The sequence below is a fragment of the Amia ocellicauda genome, chromosome 14 (assembly GCF_036373705.1).
Source record: "Amia ocellicauda isolate fAmiCal2 chromosome 14, fAmiCal2.hap1, whole genome shotgun sequence".
Taxonomy (NCBI): domain Eukaryota; kingdom Metazoa; phylum Chordata; class Actinopteri; order Amiiformes; family Amiidae; genus Amia; species Amia ocellicauda.
In genome coordinates this window covers 10,367,072-10,392,125 of record NC_089863.1, presented here as the reverse complement: position 1 = coordinate 10,392,125, position 25,054 = coordinate 10,367,072, and the positions used below count along the sequence as shown (strand labels likewise).

At 38.7% G+C, this 25,054-nt stretch overlaps 1 protein-coding gene across 1 annotated transcript; it reads left to right on the top strand.

Moving 5' to 3' along the window:
- Positions 1–747: 747 nt before the first annotated feature.
- LOC136768130 (G-protein coupled receptor 4-like) lies at positions 748–10,879 on the top strand. The gene is made up of 5 exons (XM_066722183.1): positions 748–972; positions 1,108–1,160; positions 1,330–1,431; positions 9,849–10,446; positions 10,820–10,879. Exons 1-5 carry the CDS (start codon positions 748–750, stop codon positions 10,877–10,879), a joined length of 1,038 nt encoding a protein of 345 aa, XP_066578280.1.
- Positions 10,880–25,054: the final 14,175 nt, after the last annotated feature.

Genomic DNA, 25,054 nt, shown 5'->3' with positions numbered 1-25,054 from the left:
TGTGCTATCTGTAACACTCCATCTTACAATCAATAAAAACAAGAATAATAAAGAAAACATGTGTCGGATGTTGAAATATTAATTGAGATGTAGAGATAACCTTACTGCACCATCATCACATGAAACAACTGCTCCACTTGTACACTAGGTGTCCTGACTATGATCTCCTGCCTTCAACCCTGAAAGCAAGAAACTAAAGGACAACTGCTCAAATACCTTTCTTCACAAACCTCCACTTTCACATCTTATAATTCAAATGCTCATGTTATATTAAAAAGCTGAAACCAACTTCTAAAGACTCATTAATTAATTTGTTTCATAGTCCTGTCTTCCTTGGCATAGACCATTCATAGAGATTTATAGATGACTGATAAAAAACATGAAACAGCAAAAAACATGAAACAGAACTTACTGTTAAAACACACCCATCTTCCATGTTCTTCTTCTTCTTCTTCTTCTTCTTCTTCTTCTTCTTCTTCTTCTTCTTATTTATTGGCAGACGTCCTTATCCATGTTCTTCTTTAGAAGGTTTGAAATTGTGACCCCTGGGCTGTAAGAGCCATAGTGGCATAGGAAGGAATAGTACATAGCAACCCTCATTTTTGTACAGGATAAATCCTAATTCATTTTGTTTTCCAATTCCTCTCCATGTCTATAGGTACTCAGCTGTCTGGTGTGTTCACAGTGTCCCTGACTGTTAGGACTGTGGAGAGCTGAGAGGATCCCTGACCCACTGACCAGGACACCATGAACAATTCCAGCCACACTGACCAGGACACCATGAACAACTCAAGCAGAGATTCCCAATCTGACATTAATAAACCTGAAATTATTATTGACATTCTCATCCTGTGTGTTGGGCTGCCGGCCATCTGCCTGGCCATCTACGGCCTGTACTGCATGGTCAGGTCCAGCATGGTGGGGCCCATCTACATCATCAACCTACTCATTGTCGACATCCTGCAGATCATGGTGAGACCAGTATTTATAGCGTTGAATTTAAAACCTACATATAGTAATGGAGATACAATGGCTGATGTTTCTTAAGTGACCTTTTTTAGCAGCCTGAGTGCCAACGTGTGGTTCATGGTGTGCATCGCCATGGAGAGATACCTGGTTGTCGCTTATCCTCTGTGGTACTGGTACCGCCGCAGCATCAGGCATACCACACTGATCTGTGTAGGAGTCTGAATGATGACTTTAATATACATAGCAATATTCTACCTAGTACAAAAGTCATACATCCTTTGTTGTACATGTTATATTCTATTTCTTTGTCGTATTCCTTCTGCCGTTCCCTCTACTAGTTTTTCTCTTTGTGGGCACTAGGAGAGCCATCGCAAGTGCCACATCTATAAAAGACATGGAGAAGAGGAGGATTCTGCACATGCTGGCCTTTGTCTTGGTCACCTACACTGTGCTCTTCCTCCCGTATGGCATTGTGTTTATTAACATGGTTTCAATAACCGTCATTTCATGAAACTCCAATGCCTATTTCATCACATATCAAATGATTAAACTAAATGCCCTTGTGGACCCAGTGCTGTACATCCTCCTCAGGCCTGATGTCAGGAACACACTGGGCTCTCTCCCCTGCTGTCAGAGGCTGTTCACACTGACCAACTGCTGGACACCCAGAGCTGAGCAGGAGACAGAGGATACAGACACTGTGTCCTCTACTGTCACCAGTGTCAGGAGACACAAGGTTTTGACAATGTGCTATAATTTCTGGAGTCTATGACGGACAGACAGACTCATGATGCAACACATCCTGTATATATTAATCCACACAGCTGAGATTTGAATTTAAATTTGAATCAAAATGTGGTCAGACTTTTATTACATTATTGTAGTAGTTTTAAGAATATAATCCCATGTGTTTGTTATATTCTGATAATCTGAAAGCATTTACTTCAATTAATAAATCTGAAAGTTTAGGAATAATAATTAAAAAAAATAAAACATAGGAAATGTATGTATGCTTTTTTTGGAAAGTAACATTTGTAAAGTCATTAGGATTAAATGTAATATCTTGACAATGAAACTGCAACTTTCCAGATCTCAGTTTGGATAAAAAAATCATCCCACCAGCCAATCAACGAACTTTAACCCCTCACATGCTGTTGGCCAGAGTCTCCTAGCTGCCCAAAGGAAAGACAGCATTAAGTACTGGGTTGGGAGTGTGTGATTGGCAAATGGAGACGGAGGGGTTTGAAGTTTGAAGGCTGGGTTTATTCTGCTCCTGTGTCAATCTCCTTTCAATATGAGGTTTGAGTAGATAATGAAGACAGAATAAACTGTCTGGAGAAGCACCAAAGACTGTATTGTGCTGAACTGATCTCTCTCTATTTCACTTTATGAAATGCACTATGCTGTGAAATAAAAAGAGAGGTACTTCAGCTACCAACTATCCCTGTTTCCAGGATTGCTTCTGTTGTTCTGTAGTAACCCCTTTTATGGCTAGGTGGCAAATCAGCAAGGAAGGGGGAACTGATTCCAGCTCAGTGAAAGAAAGAAATTTAGAAACTGTGTAAATGTGAACAATAATAAAAAGAAAGAAACTATTATGTGAAAACCTAAGAACTCAAAATAATAGATTCATACAATTAGGGTTCAAAAAAGAACAAATACATAAATGAATATGTGAATTATTTCACGCGAGTTGACAGGTTCTTTTTATTGATTCATTGTTTTTTGTTTTGTTTATTATTATGTTTGACTTTGTATATTTTGTGGTTTTGATTGCACAAAAGTCCCTTATATTGCTTTGTTCTTTTACAAAAATGTTCTTAAGATGTGTATATTTAATTATTCACTTGTTTCTTTGAGCTATGCACTGAAGGGATGGAAGGAGAGCGCAGCAGGTGGGTGGGGGGCTTGCCGAGGAGAGAATGACGTTGGGTAGTAGACTGAGGGGAAGGCAGGAAGGGTAGATGCAATGGGACGGAGAGAGATTAGGCCTGACTCACAACTGGGGTCATGTGGCAGAAGATGGGGGGAGCCTAAGGTGTTCTGGCCCTGTATGCCCATGGCAGTACTTGTGGCAGCCTGGGTGGAAGATGGGCAGCACAGCAGACCCCTGCCCGCTGACGGGACAGCCCGAGATGGGTGGGAAGTGCTGGGTGACCCGTGTTGCTGTGCTCCTGCCTCCTTGCCCTTGCTCCTCGGAGGCAGATGCCCCGGACAATACTATCCTTTGCCGTAAAGACAGAGAGGTAGTGTGTGATGGAAGAACGGATGGGGTGTTTACATGGAGCAGGGTTTTGTTGTGTGTTTGTCAGGAGGGAAGAATACCAGCAGCCGAGATGTTCCATGGAAACCTTCAATAATCTTTATTGACCTATCTACACAACCTCTCAACCCGGAGAGCCCCTCCCACCACATCCTGGCTCTTGGAGACTTAACCCTTTAGTTGCTTACTGGCACATCCCCTCCTTTTAGCTAAAAGTCCTTTCCTTATTATTATTTATTTAATTTTTTAAATTCTATTTTATTTAACATTCTAACAAAACAACAGAAACGTTTTCCTTCAAAACTGGTTAAAAGTCAGGGTAGACTACCTGTGCCTTAAGAGTCTGCTGAGGGGATTATTCTGCCCTTTACTTGACAGTCAGCTCTCTATTCTATTTACATTCACAGTTCTCCTTACTGTAAGTCCAGTCTAAGTGGTGCTCTGGAAATTCTCCCAGATCTGGTCACTGTGCCTACTGGCTGAAGCTGAGGACTCTCTGAATCTACTCTCAAATGTGCTCTCTGCGAAGACTCCCCTGTTCAGTTGCTATTTCGTAGGACCATGGAGTACCTGCTTGATCTAGGACTGTTCCTTCAGATTTTGATTATATTTATCGGGGATAGAAATGTTTTTATGTGTGATTTGGTTTTGGGGTATGTTTCCTTTTTTATGCTTATCGGTAATAAAGGTATTTTCATTAGGTTAGTACATTTGCCCCTAAGCTATTGCAAATAGAATGTTTGATGTGGCTGAAGAAAAAAATAAATGCATCCTTGAAATACATTTTTCGAGCCTACATTGGGAATTGTAAATGGGGTGACGTGAGGTTCTCCTCCTTCAGCATAATCAAAAATTGGAATGTCGTAGTCGGTAGGTTACTTGAGGGATTTTGTGAGTGTTAGTACAGAGTAGCAGGGGGTCTCACTGGACCCCCCACACTCCCCAACACCTCATACTTACACCAGCTTTGTCACCTTCTGTGACATATGCATATCATTTTTAAATATCACTTATATTTGTATATAGGAAAGAAAAAGAGAAAAAATACTTAATGTTAATGATTGTGTTTTGGATGTTCTCTGATCAGCATAAAACCATGAAACACTCATTTCTGCTTTTATTTTTAAGATGCAGCCAAAGTGAATTAGTGCAAATCCATTATCTTCCATGCTTAATAAGGAGCTTAATAAAAACACAAACAAGAAGAATTACAACAGCTTAGTGTTTTTGGGATTCGTGTGCCTAAACGTTCAGGGGAAAATATAGATTTCTGTGAAGATGCCAGAACAAGTAAGACCTCCAGTTTCTGCATCATGGTCATATAGCGAGCGAGCGAGAGAAACTGAAACTAGGAGATCTAAAGAGACTTAAAACTTTATCCCTGCAAGAACTCACATTTTTGTACTTTATTTTTTATCTTTATTTATGTGTTTTTTATATTTCCTGGCTCGGTTGTAACGAGTGGTTATTTCAGTCAAAGTTGCTCTTCTATCTTCGTCCTGTGGGCGAAAATGCCTTGTTGATGCTAGAGGTCAGAGGAGAATGGGCCGACTGATTCAAGCTGATAGAAGAGCAACTTTGACTGAAATAACCACTCGTTACAACCGAGGTATGCAGCAAAGCATTTGTGAAGCCACAACACGTACAACCTTGAGGCGGATGGGCTACAACAGCAGAAGACCCCACCGGGTACCACTCATCTCCACTACAAATAGGAAAAAGAGGCTACAATTTGCACAAGCTCACCAAAATTGGACAGTTGAAGACTGGAAAAATGTTGCCTGGTCTGATGAGTCTCGATTTCTGTTGAGACATTCAGATGGTAGAGTCAGAATTTGGCGTAAACAGAATGAGAACATGGATTCATCATGCCTTGTTACCACTGTGCAGGCTGGTGGTGGTGGTGTAATGGTGTGGGGGATGTTTTCTTGGCACACTTTAGGCCCCTTAGTGCCAATTGGGCATCGTTTAAATGCCACGGCCTACCTGAGCATTGTTTCTGACCATGTCCATCCCTTTATGACCACCATGTACCCATCCTCTGATGGCTACTTCCAGCAGCACCATGTCACAAAGGTCGAATCATTTCAAATTGGTTTCTTGAACATGACAATGAGTTCACTGTACTAAACTGGCCCCCACAGTCACCAGATCTCAACCCAATAGAGCATCTTTGGGATGTGGTGGAACGGGAGCTTCGTGCCCTGGATGTGCATCCCACAAATCTCCATCAACTGCAAGATGCTATCCTATCAATATGGGCCAACTTTTCTAAAGAATGCTTTCAGCACCTTGTTGAATCAATGCCACGTAGAATTAAGGCAGTTCTGAAGGCGAAAGGGGGTCAAACACAGTATTAGTATGGTGTTCCTAATAATCCTTTAGGTGAGTGTATATAATATTCTATTCCAAGTACGAAAAGAGTTACATGTTCAATTGTCAGGCTAGGCTGAACTGGGACCCAGTTGTTGTGGACCCAAGTGCGGTTGGTTGAGGGATTGTCAAACAGGCGTAGAGGTCAGGTAACCGGCAAACAGTGAAGACACAAAAGAATGGTCGATGAAATAGGCGTTGGTTGGGCGATCGGGCAAACCCAGTAAGAAGGGTAATCCAGAAAACTTGATGTAAAGGCAGGCAGTGGTCAAACACCATAAAGATTACCACTAAATAGCCTTGGCTAAAGCTCAGCATTGCAGTGAACACTGACAAATACTTCACATCTTCTGTGAGGAACAAAGGGGAATATACACATGCATGGATCAGATGCAGGTGACAATGAGTGCGTAATTAGCCAGAGAAGATAATTCAATTATTAGAAGGTTTAGTTTGAAGGAGACGTGAAAAAACAATGCAGCACGAGTGGCCTCTGGCGGTGAGCTTGAGGAATGACAGGCAGTGAGCATCACATCAATAAAGTTGATTTTGCATTGTTTTCTGATTTTTTTTTGTTACATTAAGTTTACAAAGGTTATAACTGCAATGAAAAATAGCACAATTATACACAGACTTTTTTTTATACATAACATTATTGCAGATTTATTGTGATCAAGGTTAATGTGGTCACTTATCACAATATTAATTTCTGCTGATTTCACACAGTCCTAGCCCGAACTTTTGTCTCCCTCTGTTTTCGCAATAGATAGAATCTTCAGTACTGGAGGCAAAACATTTGGAATGTCTCAAATCATCTAGAAAAGGGTAACATTTTGGTTTTCCTTGCCAGTGAGTTGGTAAGCTGATGACAGCCTTTACAACAGTATAAGGGCAGGTTAGCCATACAGTGGGCCTAGTTATTTCAAGCTTAATTTGTGTTTCATTTATATATTATTTGTAGTTTTCAAGTGTTTAATACAGTTGATTATGCATTGTCCTCTGTACTTCTTAATGTTAATTACAATAATTTAGTTGGAATATGGCACAATTGTACTTTTTAACACAAAGTTATCGCGATACTGATTTTTGTTGATATCAGCCAGCCCTATTGTTGAGTGACAAGTTTTCTTTGGTCAGTATAAAACTGTACATTTTTCTTAAGAAGATGCAGACAAGAGTGAACAAGGGGGGTGGGAAATTGAACTGCAAAGATTCCAGAATCATGGATCACAGTGGATCACAGCTCAAATTTTAAAATGTATAAGTACATCTCCTTTCAATATGAGGTTTGAGTGGCTGATGAAGAAACTCTGATACACTGTGTGAGAATGAGCCCCACTGTCTGGAGAAGCACCAGACTGTATTGTGTGGAACTGATCTCTATTTCACTTTACAATTGCAACAAATCGTTGCTTTATTTCCACTGATTCTACAAGCAAATGTATAATACTGTTAATAAAATGATAGAGCTTTGATGAGCTTGTCTCTCTTACTCATCTGTCCTCTGACTGAGACACACATCCTGGATACTAATGGATTCAGACCAGCTACCCAGCGGAATACAAATGTATAGCACCCTGGATTAAATACTTTTTAGGACTATGACTACATATCTTGTGGGAAGATTTCTACCCAATAATCCCCTAATGGAGCTAATAGCTACTAATGCTTCGGAGAGCATTAGATATATAAATCAAAACTTCCTCTACCAGCTCACAGCACTGGTTCAAAACTCAAACACTCAATCGCACATCCGCACACACACACTACACCATCACAGAACTTCACAGAGACTCCGATCATCCATGACAAACTGGATCCAAGTCCACCTTCAGGGACCCACAGACGCACCTTCAGCTCTGTCTCCACAGCTCCTCCAGTCTGACCCAGGTAAGGCAGCTGCTGTGCTTTATATAACTGAGAACCAAGTAAAGACTTACTAATTGAAGGCTCAGGGGTACTGTGTGTGTTTCAGCAGCTTATGAGATGTGAAATAATCAATCTGTATATACAGTATAGACAGGACAGAGAGGAGAGAAATATGAATCATTGTGTTGCAGATGTTCTCTGATCAGTGTCAAACACAACAACATTAAACCTTAAATTTTGTTTCATAATAAGAAAATGCAGCCACAGTGAACAAGTGCAAATCCAGTATCTCCCAGGGTTTATGAAACACACACACAATATAAACTCCACAGACTATAGTGATCCGCGTGGCTAAATAATCATGACATTACAAACAAATAGAGCGGAGAAGATTCCAGAACATGAAAGACCAGCAGTTGGGGCATCAGGGTGGTCATATAAAACACAGATGATATGATACATCTGTGCACACAAAAGGAGAAAGACTAAATCTTGAGAACAATTTAAACACAAATCATAATCAAGTAATATCTTTCAAAATAATGAATGGCTTGGATCCAACGTCTAATTATTAAAATGAGATCTAGAATTGAGGGTGCTGAAGGGTAATCACATTAAAAGGGAAACATGCACGATTCTTAAATTATGGAAAATGATTATATAAAAATGTAAAATTAAATATTAAAATCTAAAATTATATACACACATTACACACACACACATACAGATCGGTCCATAAATATTTGGACAGTGACACAATTGTAATCATTTTAGCTCCGTATGCCATCACAGTATATTTGAAAGGAAACAATCAAGATGTGCTTTAAGTGTAGACTTTCATCTTTAATTTGAGGGTAGTTACATCCAAATTGTGAATGGTGTAGGAATTACACTAATTTTTATATGTGGTCCCCTCAATTTTAGGGGCTCAAAAGTAATTGGACGAACTAACATAAATTAAATTGTGAGATTCAGTATTTCAGTACAATCCTTTGCAGTCAATGACTGCCTGAAGTCTGGAACCCATAGACATCACCAGATGCTGGGTTTCATCCCAGGTGATGCTCTGCCAGGCCTGCACTGCAGCTGTCTTTAGTTCCTGCTTGTTCTTGGGGCATTCTGCCTTCTGTTTTGCCTTCAGCAACTGAAATGCTGCTCAATTGGATTCAGGTCAGGTGATTGACTTGGCCATTGCAAAAAAGTCTTGGGTTGTTTTCGCAGCATGCTTCAGGTCATTGACCTTCTGCACTCTGATGCGCCGTCCAAAGAGTTTTGAAGCATTTGGCTGAATCTAAGCAGGGAATATAGCCCTAAACAGTTCACAATTCATCCTGCTACTGATGGCTTGCTTCACTTGCAGTGGGGAATAACACACACCTGGCCATGGAACAGCTGAGACAGCTGAGCAGCCAATTGTCCAATTACTTTTGAGTCCCTAAAATTGGGAGGACCACATGTAAAAATGGGTGTAATTCCTACACAGTTCATCCATTGTTTCCTTTCAAATCCATTGTGGTGGCGTACAGAGCCAAAATGATGACAATTGTGTCATTGTTCAAATATTTATGGACCAAACTGTATATATATATATATATATATATATATATATATATATATATATATATATATATATATATATACACACAGATATGTACATTATATGCTTATATACATGCATCATAAAGACTAAAGCCTTAGGCCTGGTGTTTTCTTTTAACTCAGATTCAAAGAACTCTGTGTCACGACAGTAGTAGAGAGAGTTGCTTAGCTGCTGATCAGGATCTCCTAAGATGTATTAATGTATACGAAAACAAGGCACTTTGTGACAAGGTATTACTTTATTTAATCACTTGTTAATATGTTTATATTTTATTATTATAGTTCATAGCAGACACCCTTATACAGGGCCACATTATTTTTAATTACAATGATACATTCATATTTTGTTTTATTACTGGAGCAATCTAGGTACAGTGTCTGGCACAAGGGTACAACCCCTACCTGGGATTGAACCCATGACCATCTACTCCACTCTTCAACCACCACTATTTTCTCACCTGCACCATCAACTTCTTGATTATGATTATGATCATACACATTTTTTCATTATTTTGTAGGTGGTGCAGTCACCTCAGGCTGGAGTGTTGGGACAGTATATTATGATGATTCAATTGTTGATGTCTAATGGGTTTCTATTCTTTAAACACTAGGTCGACTCCCCATTGACAAGGACAGGACAGAGTCCTCAGCCTCACTCTGACCAGGACTTCATGTACTCTTCTCACACCATTCAAAATAACACCATTAATCATTCATACACTGCTGGTAAATCAGACACAGAGTCCATCACTTATATGCCTATGGAAATATTCAGAATCATAATTAACATTTTCATTGTGTGTGTCGGGCTGCCTGTGAACTGCCTGGCCATCTGTGGCCTGTACCGTCTAATCAGGTCTGACATGGTGGTGCCCATCTACATCATCAACCTGCTCATTGCCGACCTCCTGCAGGTAGTTTCAAGACCTCTGTACATTGCCTCAGATTATGAAAACATTTCTGAAGTGCTGTTATTCTTCGGTGTGAGTGCCAGCGTGTGGTTCATGGTGTGCATCGCCCTGGAGAGATACCTGGTGGTCGCCCATCCTCTGTGGTACCGGTACCGCCGCAGCGTCAGGCACGCCGCACTGATCTCTGCTGGAGTCTGGCTGCTGGCTTTATTGTTAACTGTCCCGATTATGCTAAGGTTTTTCTGGAATTTTGACCCTTTCACAGCAAGGCTGATTTCCATTCCAAACGTCTTCCTCCTGCCGTTCCCTCTTCTGGTTTTCTTCTACCTCAGCACCAGGAGAGTCATCATCAGAACCCATTCCATACAAGACAAGGAGAAGAAGAGGATTCTGTGCATGCTGGCCCTTGTCCTGGGCATGTACACTGTGCTCTTCCTCCCATTTGGGATAATGAGGTTTATTGTCAATGACAAAAGCAATAGTATATTGAATAATGTCTTTCTTGTCACATCTGAAATGTATGCTCTAAATGCTCTTGCGGACCCAGTGCTGTACATCTTCCTCAGGTCTGATGTCAGGAACACACTGGGCTCTCTCCCCTGCTGTCAGAGGCTGTTCACACTGACCAACTGCTGGACACCCAGAGCTGAGCAGGAGACAGAGAATACAGACACTGTGCGTCCTTCTGAAACCAGTGTCTGAGAGAGACAGGGGAGTGGCAACACATGCAACACAACCTGTCTATATTAATCCACACAGCTGAAGCCGACTCACTGTCCCAGAGTGTCGGCCTCAGTAAGCGCAGCCAACATGCACTCCTCCAATATCTCAACAGCGCATCTCTGCATCTCTGCGTCGCTGCGTCCTGAGCGTCAAGCCAGAGCTGATTGGCTGAGCAGCGAGATTCTGAGTGTTGATTTACATCCATACAACCCTAGGTGCACCATAGATAACAGGTTTTGTTTTCTGTAGATTGACTGCCGTGTCGACGTTACGTGCAAGTATGTTGGCAGACACCTATGACAATGACTGCGTATGACGCCCATGCATTTACCCAGAGACGCAGACGCAGAAGCATAAATCAGGCTTAAGAGACCATTTCCACTGTCAATTTTCCTAATGCTATACTTAACACTAGTTAATAAAAGTTATCAAAAGTACATTTTCTATATAAACACAAAATTGTTGCATGTTGTATATTATACAATTTTATCATATTATATATCATATTGTATTTTAGTGCTTGAGAACCCTGTAAGCCTTGGCTAAATGTACAAATAATAAATAAAAACAGTTCATTTTTAATCAATTAACCCCTGTTGGCCCTCTTGATACACTTTAAAAATACTAGTTTTGATCAGAGGCCACTTGCAGGTCTCGGGGTACATGTGAAAGATGCCTGTTGTTCACAGCTTTCTTTCAATCTTTCTCCGGCAACAAATTGCATTCAGCACTTGATTTTAACAACACTGGATTTGTAAAGTTATAATCTATAATCACAGGAAGAGCAGCAGCCACTGATATCACTGTAAGTTATCCTAATACAGGGATGGTGAACCTTTGTTTACGTCACTAACTGACAAGGGTGCCAATGATAAATTAGTAATTTAAAATTGCATACAAGATTTTTCTCCCTCATTATTTTTTTGCTCACAGATGATTGTACATTTACAGATATAAACAAATAATGTAATAATGTAATAGCACTTCACCAGCTCTATCATTTTTTGGAATATTTCCCTTTTTATTTTGGCCAATGATAATCTTTAATCCCCATTCAAATAAGATCAATCTTAACTGTATAAAGCAGAACACCTTTCCAAAGCATGTCACAACATAAATAATTAAGTGCATCATACAATTAATACATAATTTGAATGTTGCAGTATTGCTACAGTGCAGTAAAATGCATGGATGTCATTTAATCATGCATGAGGTACAATGCTCGCTTACTTTCTATCACACACACACACCACTGTGAATCCAACACAAAGTCCCACAGATTCCTCATTGCCCTGCCATTACAATACAATAAGTAGAAGTTTGTTAATTTTGCCGCATCAATAACCCTTTACAAGTTGCCACAGAGAGACAGGAGAATACAGGTGAGAGGATCTTGTTGTTTGACTAGTTTCAGACCAGTCTTAGCATTGCTCATTTTGTTTTAAGTTTGCCTTAATTGAAGTTAGCATTGTCTGTAGTTTGCCTAAATTGAAGTCAATTCAGTTCAGCTGCTGAGTTGGTGAAAGTAACCAGGTTGTAGAAGGGAGATTTTGTCAAGGACTAACAGGAATTCTGTTGCAGGAGGAGCCAGGTGTGGCCTGTTAGGTGTGAATTGGGGGCAGGTAGACAAAAGCTACTTAAAGCCCCCTGAAGAGGGAGGTAGTTATAGTAGGAGACTCAATTCTTAGAGGTGTAGATCACACAGTGTGCTCTAGTGATAAGGAGACCCGCATGGTATCTTGCCTGCCTGGTGCTCAGGTTGCAGATCTCCCTAAACTAGTAGACAGGCTATTGGCCAAAGCCGGGGGGAATCCACTGGTCATGGTCCACATTGGAGCCAATGACACAGGAAAAGGTAGGACAGAGGTTCTGCAAGACAAATTTAAAGAGTTAGGAACAAAACTAAAGAGCAGAACCTCCAAGGTAGTTTTCTCTGAAATACATCCGGTACCATGTGCCAGGCCAGGGAGACAGGCAGAGATTAGAAAGTTTAACACGTGGTTGAAAGCTTGGTGTAGGGAAGAGGGGTTTAGGTTTATGGAGCATTGGTCTTTCTTCTGGGATAGATGGGACCTGTACAAACGGGACGGTCTACATCTAAACAGAAGGGGGGGCTTGATGCATTGGGAGAGCGTAAGTGCAGAGAAATTGAGAATCTTTTAAACTAGGAACCAGGGGGGCAGGGAGCTCTGACAATGGGAGATGTTCCTCAAAGGAAAGAAAACCAAGGGAAACTGCTAGTAGGAAAGTCCTGAAATGTTTGTACCTCAATGCCAGGAGTATAATGAACAAGATGTTAGACCTAGTAGCCACAGTGCTGACATGTGACTATGATGTTGTAGGAGTGACAGAAACATGGCTTACAGAAAATGATGGGGATGAATACAAGTTGGAAGGATACACACAGTTTAGGAGAGACAGGCAAAATCAAAGAGGGGGTAGGGTAGAATTATATGTGAAAAATGACATTGAGGCAGAAGAACTTGTATTAGATCCCAGTAACGGAACAGAATCTTTGTGGGTGAAACTTTTAAACAAGAGATCTGGAGGATTAGTGGTAGGAGTGTGTTACAGGCCACCAAAGTCAGATATTCAGAAAGATGCTGCATTGTACAGTGTAATCAGGACTGCATGTAGCAAGGATGTGGCTGTTATAATGGGGGATTTCAATTTCCCAAACTTAGACTGGGAAAGCCCAGCTGGGACTACAGAAGCAGAAATAGAAATGGTTGAGATGGTAAATGACTGCTTTCTAACTCAATTTGTCAGGGAACCAACCAGGGAAAGAGCATGCATTGACTTGATATTTTCAAATGACCAAGATAGAGTCAGAGGGACACTAGTTAGGAAACCAATGGTGAACTGTGATCACAATATGGTTAGCTTTGAGGCATTATTTCAAAAACAAGGACCAAGTCTAAAACAATGGTCTACAATTTTAGAAAAGCAAACCTTGAAGGTATGAGGTGGCACTTAGAAGAGGTAGACTGGAGCACACTGGATACAGATTCAGTTGAAAATGGATGGGTATATTTTAAGTACCAAAACTTAGCAAATTGAGGACCAAACAACACTGGCCAAAATGGTTTAATAGAGGTATGCAAAAAAAAATATCACGATGAAGGAAATGTAGTATAGCACATACAAAAGGGATGGAGACAAAACAAAATACATAGAATATGTTGAGCTGCAAAGAGATTTTAAGAAAGGGATCAGGAAAGCAAAGAAGGAAATAGACAGAAACATAGCTCTTGGAGCTAAAACTAATGCAAAAAGCTTTTTCAATATTACAACAGCAAGCGATCAATAAAGGAGGAAGTGAAACAGATAAAGGGCAAAAATGTAGGTATCTTGGAAAATGAACAAGATGTGGCAAATGTTCTAAATGAGTATTTCACAGAGGTTTTCACAAAAGAAAAAACAGATGACATGCCACAGGTTAACAATCAGTCCACTCAAATCCTAAGAAAGATCAGGATAAATGAGGAGGAGGTACTAAAGGGACTAGAAGAATTAAAAACCAACAAATCACCTGGGAAATTATTTATAGGCCACTAACTAAAATTTTCCAAAAGACACTTAGAACAGGGGATGTGCCAACTGACTGGAGGACAGCAAATGTCACACCAATCCACAAGAAAGGGGACAAGACTGAGCCAGGAAATTACAGACCGATCAGTCTCACCTGCATCACTTGTAAAATGTTGGAAAAAATGATTAGACAGAAAATAGAGGAGCATCTTAATGAAAACCATATTCTTGGAGATTTATACGAGGCAGATCATGTCTTACTAATTTATTAGAATTTTTCGAACACGCAACTGCAGCTGTAGATCACGTGAAAGCATATGATATGATATACTTAGATTTCCAAAAAGCTTTTGATAAGGTTCCACACCAAAGACTGATCCTCAAATTGGAAGCTGTAGGTATTCAAGGTAATGTAAGTAGATTAAAGTAATGATCTGGAAAAGCTCCTCTGGTTTGATGTGGTCGATGCCTTTGCCTTGAATCAAGTCCCCACATAGTCTCCTCTGTTCCAGGGTGAAAAGGTTCAGTTCCCTCAGTGTCTCAGTAGGACATTCCCTTCGCACCTGGAATAAGTCTGGTTGCTCTCCTCTGAACTGCCTCTAGAGCAGCGATATCCTTCTTGAAGTGTGGAGCCCAGAACTGTCCACAGTATCCAGATGAGCTCTAACTAGTGCATTGTACAGTCTGAACATCACTGCCCTTGTTCTCAATTCTACACTTTTGACAATATACCCTAACATCCTGTTTGCCTTTTTATTGCTTCCCCACATTGCTTGGATGGAGAAAGTGAGGAGTCCACATAGACTCCTAGGTCTTTCTCATGCGTTACTTCATCTAGATCTGTACCTCCCATAGTGTAATTATAGTGGACATTTTTGTTACCTGCGTGTATTACCTTGCACTTGTCCACATTGAATTTAATTTGCCAGGTGTCGGCCCACAACTGAATATTATCTATGTCCCTTTGAATAGCCTGTGCTGCCGAGATTGTATCTGCTGAGCCACATATTTTAGTATCATCTGCAAATTTGACAAGTTTGCTAACTATCCCAGAGTCCAAATTATTAGTATAGATTAGAAAAAGCAAAGGCCCTAGTACTGATCCCTGTGAAACTCCACCAACATCCTCACTCCTATGCTTTTAATAAATTGATACAGCTTTGATCGGTTTGTCTCTCCTGCTTATCTGTCTTCTGACTGAGAGTGCAATACCTGGCAAGGGGCAGAAGGGTAGAACCCAGGTGTGCAGAAGCACAGAGTAATCGTACAAGTGTGGGTCGAGGGCCAGCAAATGGAATCCACAGGGCAAGGCAAGAAGAATGGTCAAGGGGGCAGGCTGGAAGTCAGGCAATCATGCAAACAAGGCAGTAGAGGACAATCTGAGAAGCAATGGTCAAAAGGCAGTAGCACTCAAAAGCAACTACTTAGAAATGACTCAAGGGAGAGATTAAGATCAAGCAGTAAATGCTGGGAACAGGGGGTTTATATACAGAATAGAGGTAAGCAGGGGCCAGGGATGTGTAGTGTTTGGCCAATGGGAGCAGAGGTCTGATGGTGTAAGTGCACATGGTGCTGAGGAATGTTAATGGTATGATTGCTCATTGTGCTGGGGAATGTGAGAGTCAGGGTTCTTATTCTGGAGATAATTACCTCTGGTGGCGAACAGTGGAAGTGTGGAGAGAGGATGACACAGAGAGACACATCTGAGATGCCAATGGATGAGGTCCAGGTAACTAATGGAAAATAGATATCTGGATTAGCTCATGTTTAGCACTCTAACCAGGTACCTTGTGGACAGATTGCCTCTCCACATTTTCCACATGGGCCAATTAGTTACTAACAGTTCAGTAACCAGCTTGGTCAGTTCCATCAGCTGTCTGTTCCAATAAAAATAACCACAGGCAGCTAACTCTGTGTGTATTTTGTGGTCACCAACATCTTCAGAGACAGAGCATAATCTGATATATAAAGATACCAGCTGTGGAAGAAAACAAGTCTTCAATTAAAAGTAGTTTATCCAAGCAATTACAGGGAGGTAATCAACAACAGCCCAACACAATTTCCTCTGACAGTCAGAGTAGTTTATCTGCACACAGGCAGAATCAAGTTTATATACATTGTAACTTACACAGGCTTGATTCAAATAAATTCCATATAAGGTGATAATATCAAAGTTCTTATAGGAACATACAGCAGCAGCAAAGCAAGAAAAACAGAAGTAAATAAAGCTGAAAGATAGTTTGCTGGCAATTGCTAAAAGAGAGAACCTGTCTCACTCCTTTTTCAAAAACCCCTACACCCATCCACATGCATCAAAACCTGATGACTATTCTCTTATTTCAACAATGCTCCTCCTCGATCAGTTCACAGAGATGCTACAACACTCCCTCTCGACCCTCACAGAAACTCAGATCTCCGACAAACTGGATCCAAGTCCACCTTCAGGGACTCATAGAAGCACCTACAGCTCTGTCTCCACACCTCACAGTAAGATTGTAACCTAATGCACCCGCGTGAGCAAGGGGAGGGAATATATAAAATAAAAATCTTACCACACCTGCCCCGCAGACAACAAAGGACAAGAAAACTGCTCGACTACACCACCTGATTTCTGGCCATTTAGTATCAGGACTACTGGGGTTGTTACTCACCCTAGCAGCCGTAAGTAACTTTTCAAGTTAATTTACTTTCCCTTTACAGGTACTTTATATTCATGGGTCCACACATCAGCAACAGCACGACAAGTCAACAGGTAAGTATTATCAAAATTATTTCCCTAAACATTTTTAGCTCAAATTGTCACTGCTCTCATAAAAAGATTTAAAAATCAAAAAAGGTAAAAGGTTAAAAATGCTGGATCTCTTCTTGCGGTGACTCCCTGAGCCCGTTCCAAATAGGCCCATCTGTACCACTTAATTTAGGCTATTCCCAAATGTAGTCCTGCTGCCTTCTCGCACAATGACTCCAGTTCCAGGTAAGAGAAAGAAGGGGAGAGACAAGAAGAAGAACTAACAAAGAGAATGATACTGAAATGTATACTAAGTTTCCGAAAAAGATAAGCAAGTCGATTTGTGTGTGTCAAGTACTTCTCCTCGTGAGAATAAGGAAGAGGTATCACAAGTGTTCGCCAAAAAAAAAAAAACTATAAGCAAAACAGTGTAAAATGAAAGTGAGAGATACAAATGAAATAAAGTGGTTACATTGAAGTAGTAAATAAAAAAATAAATAAATGAAAAAGCGTAATTCACAAGGGTGACATGATCACCACATGAAACAACTGGTCCACTTGTACAACAGCTGTCCTGAATATGAGCTCCTTCTTTCAACCCTTAAAGCAAGAACCTAAAGGACAACTGCTCAAATACATTTCCCCACAAACCTCCACTTTTACACCTTATATCTCAAATGCTTGTGTTATATTAAGGAACTGAAACCAATGATACACTCTTACTACACGCTTTCACAGTCATGTCTTCCTTGTTATAGATCCTTGATAGAGATTAATAGATGACAGATAAAAAACATGAACAGCACTTCCTGTTTAAACACACACACATCCCCCACATTCATCTTGAGAAGTTTTTAAATTGTGACCCCTGGGCTATAAAAAGCACAGAGGAAAAGGAAGGAACAGCACATAGCAACCCTTATTCTTGCACATGATTCTTCAATGCATTGGACAAGGTATTTACACATTAGGTCATCTGCAGAGAGATATAGGAAATCCTCTAAGAAGTCATTATTATTATTATTATTATTATTATTATTATTATTATTATTATTATTATTATTAATAATAATAATAATAATAATAATAATAATAATAATAATAATAATAATAATAATTTTGTACACAAGCAAGTCCTAAAAACTACAATATTTTGAATAATAATTAGCACAATGGGAAATACAGCTTAAGAAAACAGTTGAACAAAATTACTCCTTTACACATTTATTGTGTTGATTCCTAATTGCCATTGTCTCAAGTTTCTCTCTAGGTCTGTGGTTGCACAACATCCCTGACTGACAAAACTGTGGAGAGCTGATGAATCCCTGTCCCACTGACAAGCACAGCCCAGATTCCTCCAACCCCACTAATCAGCACAGCACAGCACTAATTGCCTGGAGCTTGTAATTACAACAATAGTAATCACATGATCAAGGAACTGCCTTTGAGTGATCAATTCATGTCTATCAACTCTAGCATGAACAAAACATTCAGTGAAGTCTCTGGGCTTCAAGTACAAATAATGCCATTAATCCAGACAGTGAAATGCAAACAAGGCAAATCTGACCCCTGCTGTGGGGCTTCAGATATGACCTGGTCTAAGCTCAGCACTATATCTAGAGAGAAGACAAAACCTCACACTGGGCTGTGGAGACCAAGGGGTATACATACTGGGAAGTAATGAGCAAAGGAAACGAAAAGAAGGTGAATCAATTAACAAATGAGGCAGGGATCAATTATTCAATAATAAGGAAAATGGGGAGTCATAGGAAATAACTAAACAACAGCTGAGATAATGGTGACATCTGTTGGTTAGCCTGGGGAAAGGTTCATGTTGTTATTATGACACATAAGCATCCAAAAGATAATGCTGAATATCCAAAAGATAATGGTTGGTTAAAGTACCTTCTCCAATAGTATTTGTATACAATTCGAGAAACAGAGACAAGGTAACACAACTTTGGAAGATTTCTGTAACATCCTGCGTTTGGTAAGAAACTTCAGACCAAAATGCTTTTTACAAACTAATAATTAAAGTAGCTCCCAGAAAGGGGTAAATACAAACTAATGATTTGCTTTATGGACAAAACTGAATTAGCAATATAAAGGAATTAATAAAAGTACATTTTCCAAATATAGTCCCCCCTTTTGGCCAAGTGGTCATCGTACACATGACTCATAGTGGGATCTGAGAAATTGTTTCAGGTCTGCCTGAAGAAGAGCCCTTCAAATGTAGAGATAGGTCAGAGCATAAGAAAATAAGAACATAAGAAAGTTTAAAGTTTACAAATGAGAGGAGGCCATTCAACCCATCGTGCTTGTTTGGTGTCCATTAATATCTGAGTGATACAAGGATCCTATCCAGTCTGATTTTAAATGTTCCCAAATTTTCAGCTTCTACCACATCGCTGGGGAGTTTGTTCAGATTGTGACAACTCTCTGTGTGAAGAAGTGTCTCCTGTTTTCTGTCTTGAATGCCTTGAAGCCCAATTTCCATTTGTGTCCCGGGTGCGTGTGTCCCTGCTGATCTGAAAAAGCTCCTCTGGTTTGATGTGGTCGATGCCTTTCATGATTTTGAAGACTTGAATCAAGTCCCCACATAGTCTCCTCTGTTCCAGGGTGAAAAGGTTCAGTTCCTCAGTCTCTCAGTAGGACATTCCCTTCAGACCTGGAATAAGTCTGGTTGTTCTCCTCTGAACTGCCTCTAGAGCAGCGATATCTTTCTTGAAGTGTGGAGCCCAGAACTGTACACAGTATTGCAGATGGATGTAACTACACTCAAATTAAAGATGAAAGTCTACACTTAAAGCACATCTTTATTGTTTCCTTTCAAAACCATTGTGGTGGCTTACAGAGCCAGAATAATGACAATTGTGTCACTGTCCAAATATTTATGGTCCTAACTGTACACATATAAACAAGAACACAATCACATTTTATCTTAGTTTGTACATAATAATGGCTTCAGGATTTTTTGTATTTAATTTTAGAAATCAAGAGTGATTTGTAAACAATGTGTATTCATACGCAAGGTTATATTTTAGATTTTTGTTTTTAAATCAGTGTTTTATTCCAGTATTGTAGTAGTTCTGTGTTTTTTTTTTAAATTAATTCCTTGTATTTGTTATATTCTAATCATTTGAAAGTGTACTTCAATTAATATATGTTTTAGAAAATAACAATACAATAACATAGGAACCGATGAATAAACTCCAGTACGCTGTGTGAGGATAAGCCCCACTGTCTGGAGAAGCACCAGAGTGTATTGAGCTGAACCGATCTCAATTTCAATATGCAATATTCATTACATTAATTCACTATTAATGTTGGTTTATTTGTACTCATTCTGCATGCTCAATAATACAATTAATAACACATCCTGGATGCCAGCGGATTCAGACCAGCTACCCAGAGGAAAACAGATCTTAATAACACCCTCATCTATTGGCATTAGATACATTTTAGGATTATAACTACATATCTTGCGGCAGATTTCTTCCCAATATATTTCCTAATGGACCTAATAGCTACCATTGATTCAGAATTACCAGTCTGGGTGTCAAAATAAAACACAGATAAATGATTCCTCTGTTTTGTACAAAGCTGTAACACTTAATCTTGTGACCAAATACGACAAGACTAATAATCATCAAACATCTTGAAAAAAAAAAATGTATGCATGTGTTGGATGTTGAAATATTCATTTGAGATGTAGATATGACCTCGCAGCTCGGTCATCACATGGGACCGCTGGCACACTTACTAACAAACCCGTTACGGTTCTCGATGAAGCTGTCGAGTCCCGATGTCTGTCCCGATGGCAGATTCATTGTCAAGGAAATAGAATCTGAATATCAGAGACAATAAGACAGAAACAGTGTTGCTGCTTTACTCCCAGCTAACACACAACGTCCTCCCAACGTTGGTTGTGGATTGGTTGGGGTCAACACAACGTTGCAGCAATGTTGTGGCAACGTTAGAAATGTTACTTGAGTCAAATCAATGTCGTGGCAACGTTGCTACAACCACAGTTAATAATGTTCTAGACATGTTTTGTATCAACTTATAGACAACGTTGTGGTACGGTTGTGAAAACTGCTACGTTGTGACAATATTGTGACAACGTTAGTTATATTACATGTTATAATAAATTAATTATTATTTTAAATGAATATACACAGTTAAGTTATTTATTTAAAAATATATTTTTAGTATTATTTCTCATCAACTGCTGCACCTGTGAAGGAGAAGAGAGTGGCTGACAGATAAACTATTTATAGAATGTATTCCTTAATATACATTTCCATAGTGTGTGTGTGTATATATATATATATATATATATATATATATATATATATATATATATATATATATATATATATATAATTGTATTTTTGTTTAGATTGTTACATTTTTATATATAGATTAGCGTTTGTGTGTGTGTGTGTGTGTGTGTGTGTGTGTGTGTGTGTGTGTGTGTGTGTGTGTGGTAAAAATAACTCGTAGCAGGAGACTAGTCGAGATCCTGAGGTAAGTTTTTTTTTTTTTCCTTTTTCTTTAAAGATATGATTAAGGTTATCGGTAAATCTTACAAGCGATCTGTCATGGTTACATTCTTTATCGTCCAAATTCAATATAACTAATGTCTAGTATGATTAGTTAAAACGAATATATCAGTGCGATCCAGCTATAAAGTTAAAGTGAATCAGTGAAGCTATGTTCAATTAAGTCATTTGTATTGTCATTTAATTTACTGCTGTAATATTAGCTAGTAGTGTTTCATAATGTTTAAGCCCAATAATCTAATGATATACTGATACAGTGGTGTGTGAGAAGGATGTATGTAATTAAATATTATTCATATATATTGTAACAGACCTTTGTTACAGGGGGTTACAAATTAATACATCACAATTATTAATTTGTTAATATTAATTTCACACCACAAAGGACACCAAGAGCATCAAGTCGTAGTAAGTATTTATTATCTCAAGAAGTCAAATATTAATATCCAAGCCAAGCATTTAGACCAATGCAAAGATCTCAGTTTCAGGAAGGAGAAGACAATCACCCAAGTACATTCCCAAACCAAGAAAAACGTAATAAAATCAAAATGTCATCCAACAGATGCACAATAAAACAAATGCAACAATGAAGTGTGCAAATGTTTATGCAAACCCACATGATCAAATCAATAGGATGCCACAGAAAAATAGAAGTTACAATAATAGATTATAATGTATGTAATAATAATATTAATGAATAATAATTACTATAGTTTATTGTAAAACTACATTCTTGTGTTTGTAAATTGGACAATGAAAGGGGGTTTGTTTCTGTGTCTTACATTTCCCCATGTGTTGCTATGAATGTTTAAGTAAGGTGTGTGTATTTTTATTAGATTTTTTACATCTCAAACACTTTTTTACACTTTTACATTGCAGTTTCCTCTTATTAATTTATCCTCTTGTTCAGAACTATATTTACCAACATCCTCCCAATCACTGGTGAATCCATTTCAGTCACATATGAGAACAGGAGGATCGAGATCAAAAAAAGAGACAAAAGCAATATACATACCTTACTTAAAAATTATTTCTAGATTTTTACATTTCATATCTACTGCAATACATCTGTTTTCTTATGTATTTTCATGATACATTTTATTTTCACAGGTTCTTGTAGAACTGCAGACACTTTCAATCTTGGACTATTGGAGTTACTGTGAAATAAGCATTTACTTTCTAAAAAAAGTAGTCTGTGTACATTTCTCAGGACGGAACCTACTGAAAATTACTCAATAATTACCTGAAACATTGGAGATCAGCCACGAAGGCTCTTGCAAAACTTGCAACAATCTGAAAATAACCAAGGTCTCTGTGACAATTCTGCAAGTACTGATGACAGAATTGACTGAATTGAAGAAGCCTGTACTTGCTCTGACACATACACTGGTACTGAAAGTGTGGCCTGTGAAACAGACATGGTAAATACTTTCAGCAATACTCAATGACCTAAATGAGTGCTACCCTATGAATGATTTTATATGATAGTATGTAATCAATCAAACTGTTCTTTATCTTTTTGTTGTTGTTGTCTTGCTTTGTTTATATGATGTAGGCAGTAGTTGAATTTCTCACAGAGACAGATGGTCCCTGAGTCATGGCTCATCACAATAAATCAGATATAGTACTGCTTTCATCAGTTATTAACAGTGTACATTTTGCATGTAATACACATTACACACTATTTGCTATATATCATAATTTGTACATTAAGGATTTGTGTTATTTGTGGCCCAGTGGCCCCCCAATAACACCACAAAGAGGGTAAAGTGCCTGATATTGAATAAGTGATAAGTGAGTTAAATCTAGGAAATTATATTTCTGGGGGAGAGAGGGTTTAGCCACTGGAGAGAAGAGGAGTTGTATATCAATAATTTATTCATGATGATGAACTATACTTTTTTATTAGATCATAATTATGGTTATTTTATTTTATTCACACTTACATCAATAACCCAAAACAAACCCATCATAATGCCAACTTAACCTTACGGTGCCTTAAACTGCTATATAGTATAGAGCATAGAATTATCTAATACATAATTGCTTGTTTCTTCTTATTTAGGAGCAATTATGAATTTCAAATCAGGAGGCGGAGGAACGCATTTCAGAGACCCTTAAACACACACCTGGGAAGGGCAAGAGAAAGTTAAATAGTACAAAGTATATGTGAGGACTCATCTTTAAACTAGCAACATTATTAAAATTGTAATGGAAAATCCCCATGCTAACAATATTACGTGCAATGAAAGACATTAAACATTTTCACATTAATGGGAGGAGAACTCAGGATATAAAACATCTTAACTGCAATAGGCCTTTGTAGAGTTGCCTTCCATGGGATTTATCAGTTTTTATTAGGATTTGTTATCCTTTAAATTGAAATGTTTTGCAAATGTTTGAGAATGATGGTCCGTTAATACCAGCAAAACTCTGTATTTCAGATACCTGCCACTCCACAGCCATGAGAGGAGGAAGAGAGGAGACTGATCCCATCTTTACCTTGAATCAAATGCATGTTTAAACCTCCTATATATGTATACCCTGTTAATGAACACCGCAGGCCACTGCCGATCCACTACAAACACTTCTCACTTGAGGCTTCACGTTCCTTACTGTTTACATGAATTTATGCATGTGTTATTTAGCAATTCCTTGAATATTATTTAATCATTATTACATAGGTTTGTTAAAATAAACAGTGTTTGTTTTACTTTTAAAACATTTTACTTGCTTTATTTAAGTGAAGGTATTCATTGGTATTATGTTATTTCCAAAGGTATTTAAAAAGGTATCGCCCTGCATTAGGGCATCTGCTAATAAATAATAATAATAATAATAATAATAATAATAATAATAATAATAATAATACAAATATTTCCATGTGCTTCTTAATAAAATAAGTCATACATCATTATATTGATGGTACTTTGTATGCATAATGCATTTTTCAGATTTCAGAATATTAATTAAGTTTAGCAATGTATCTGGGAACTTCATTTTGACATTGCCACAATGTTATAATACTATATGGTCACAAGGTCCCCACAGCTTAAAGCTATGTTGCCACAACATTGCAACAACTTATTTTTTATGTTGTGACAACTTTGTATTACAACGTTGAATCAACATATCTGGGAACTTAATTTTTACGTTGTGACTCTGTTGCAGTACAATGTTGCAGCAACATAACCACTATGTTGCGGCTACATAATATTGTTAGCTGGGGCATGTGTAGTTTGTAACTGAATATGCAAAGTGCTGATAAATATCCAAATTGGTGATGAACTGACGCTGGAGATGAAATGTACCCTGTGATGAAAAGTGTGTGATGAAATGCCCGTAATGAAAAGTGTGTGATGAAAAGATGTAGACCCATTTCAGCCACACCCATTGCTGACAGGTGTATAAAATCAAGCAATCATGCAATTTCCTTAGACAAACATTGGCAGTAGAATGGGCCATACTGAAGAGCTAGGATGCCTCGTTTCCAACAAGTCAGTGCGCCACATTTCTGCCCTGC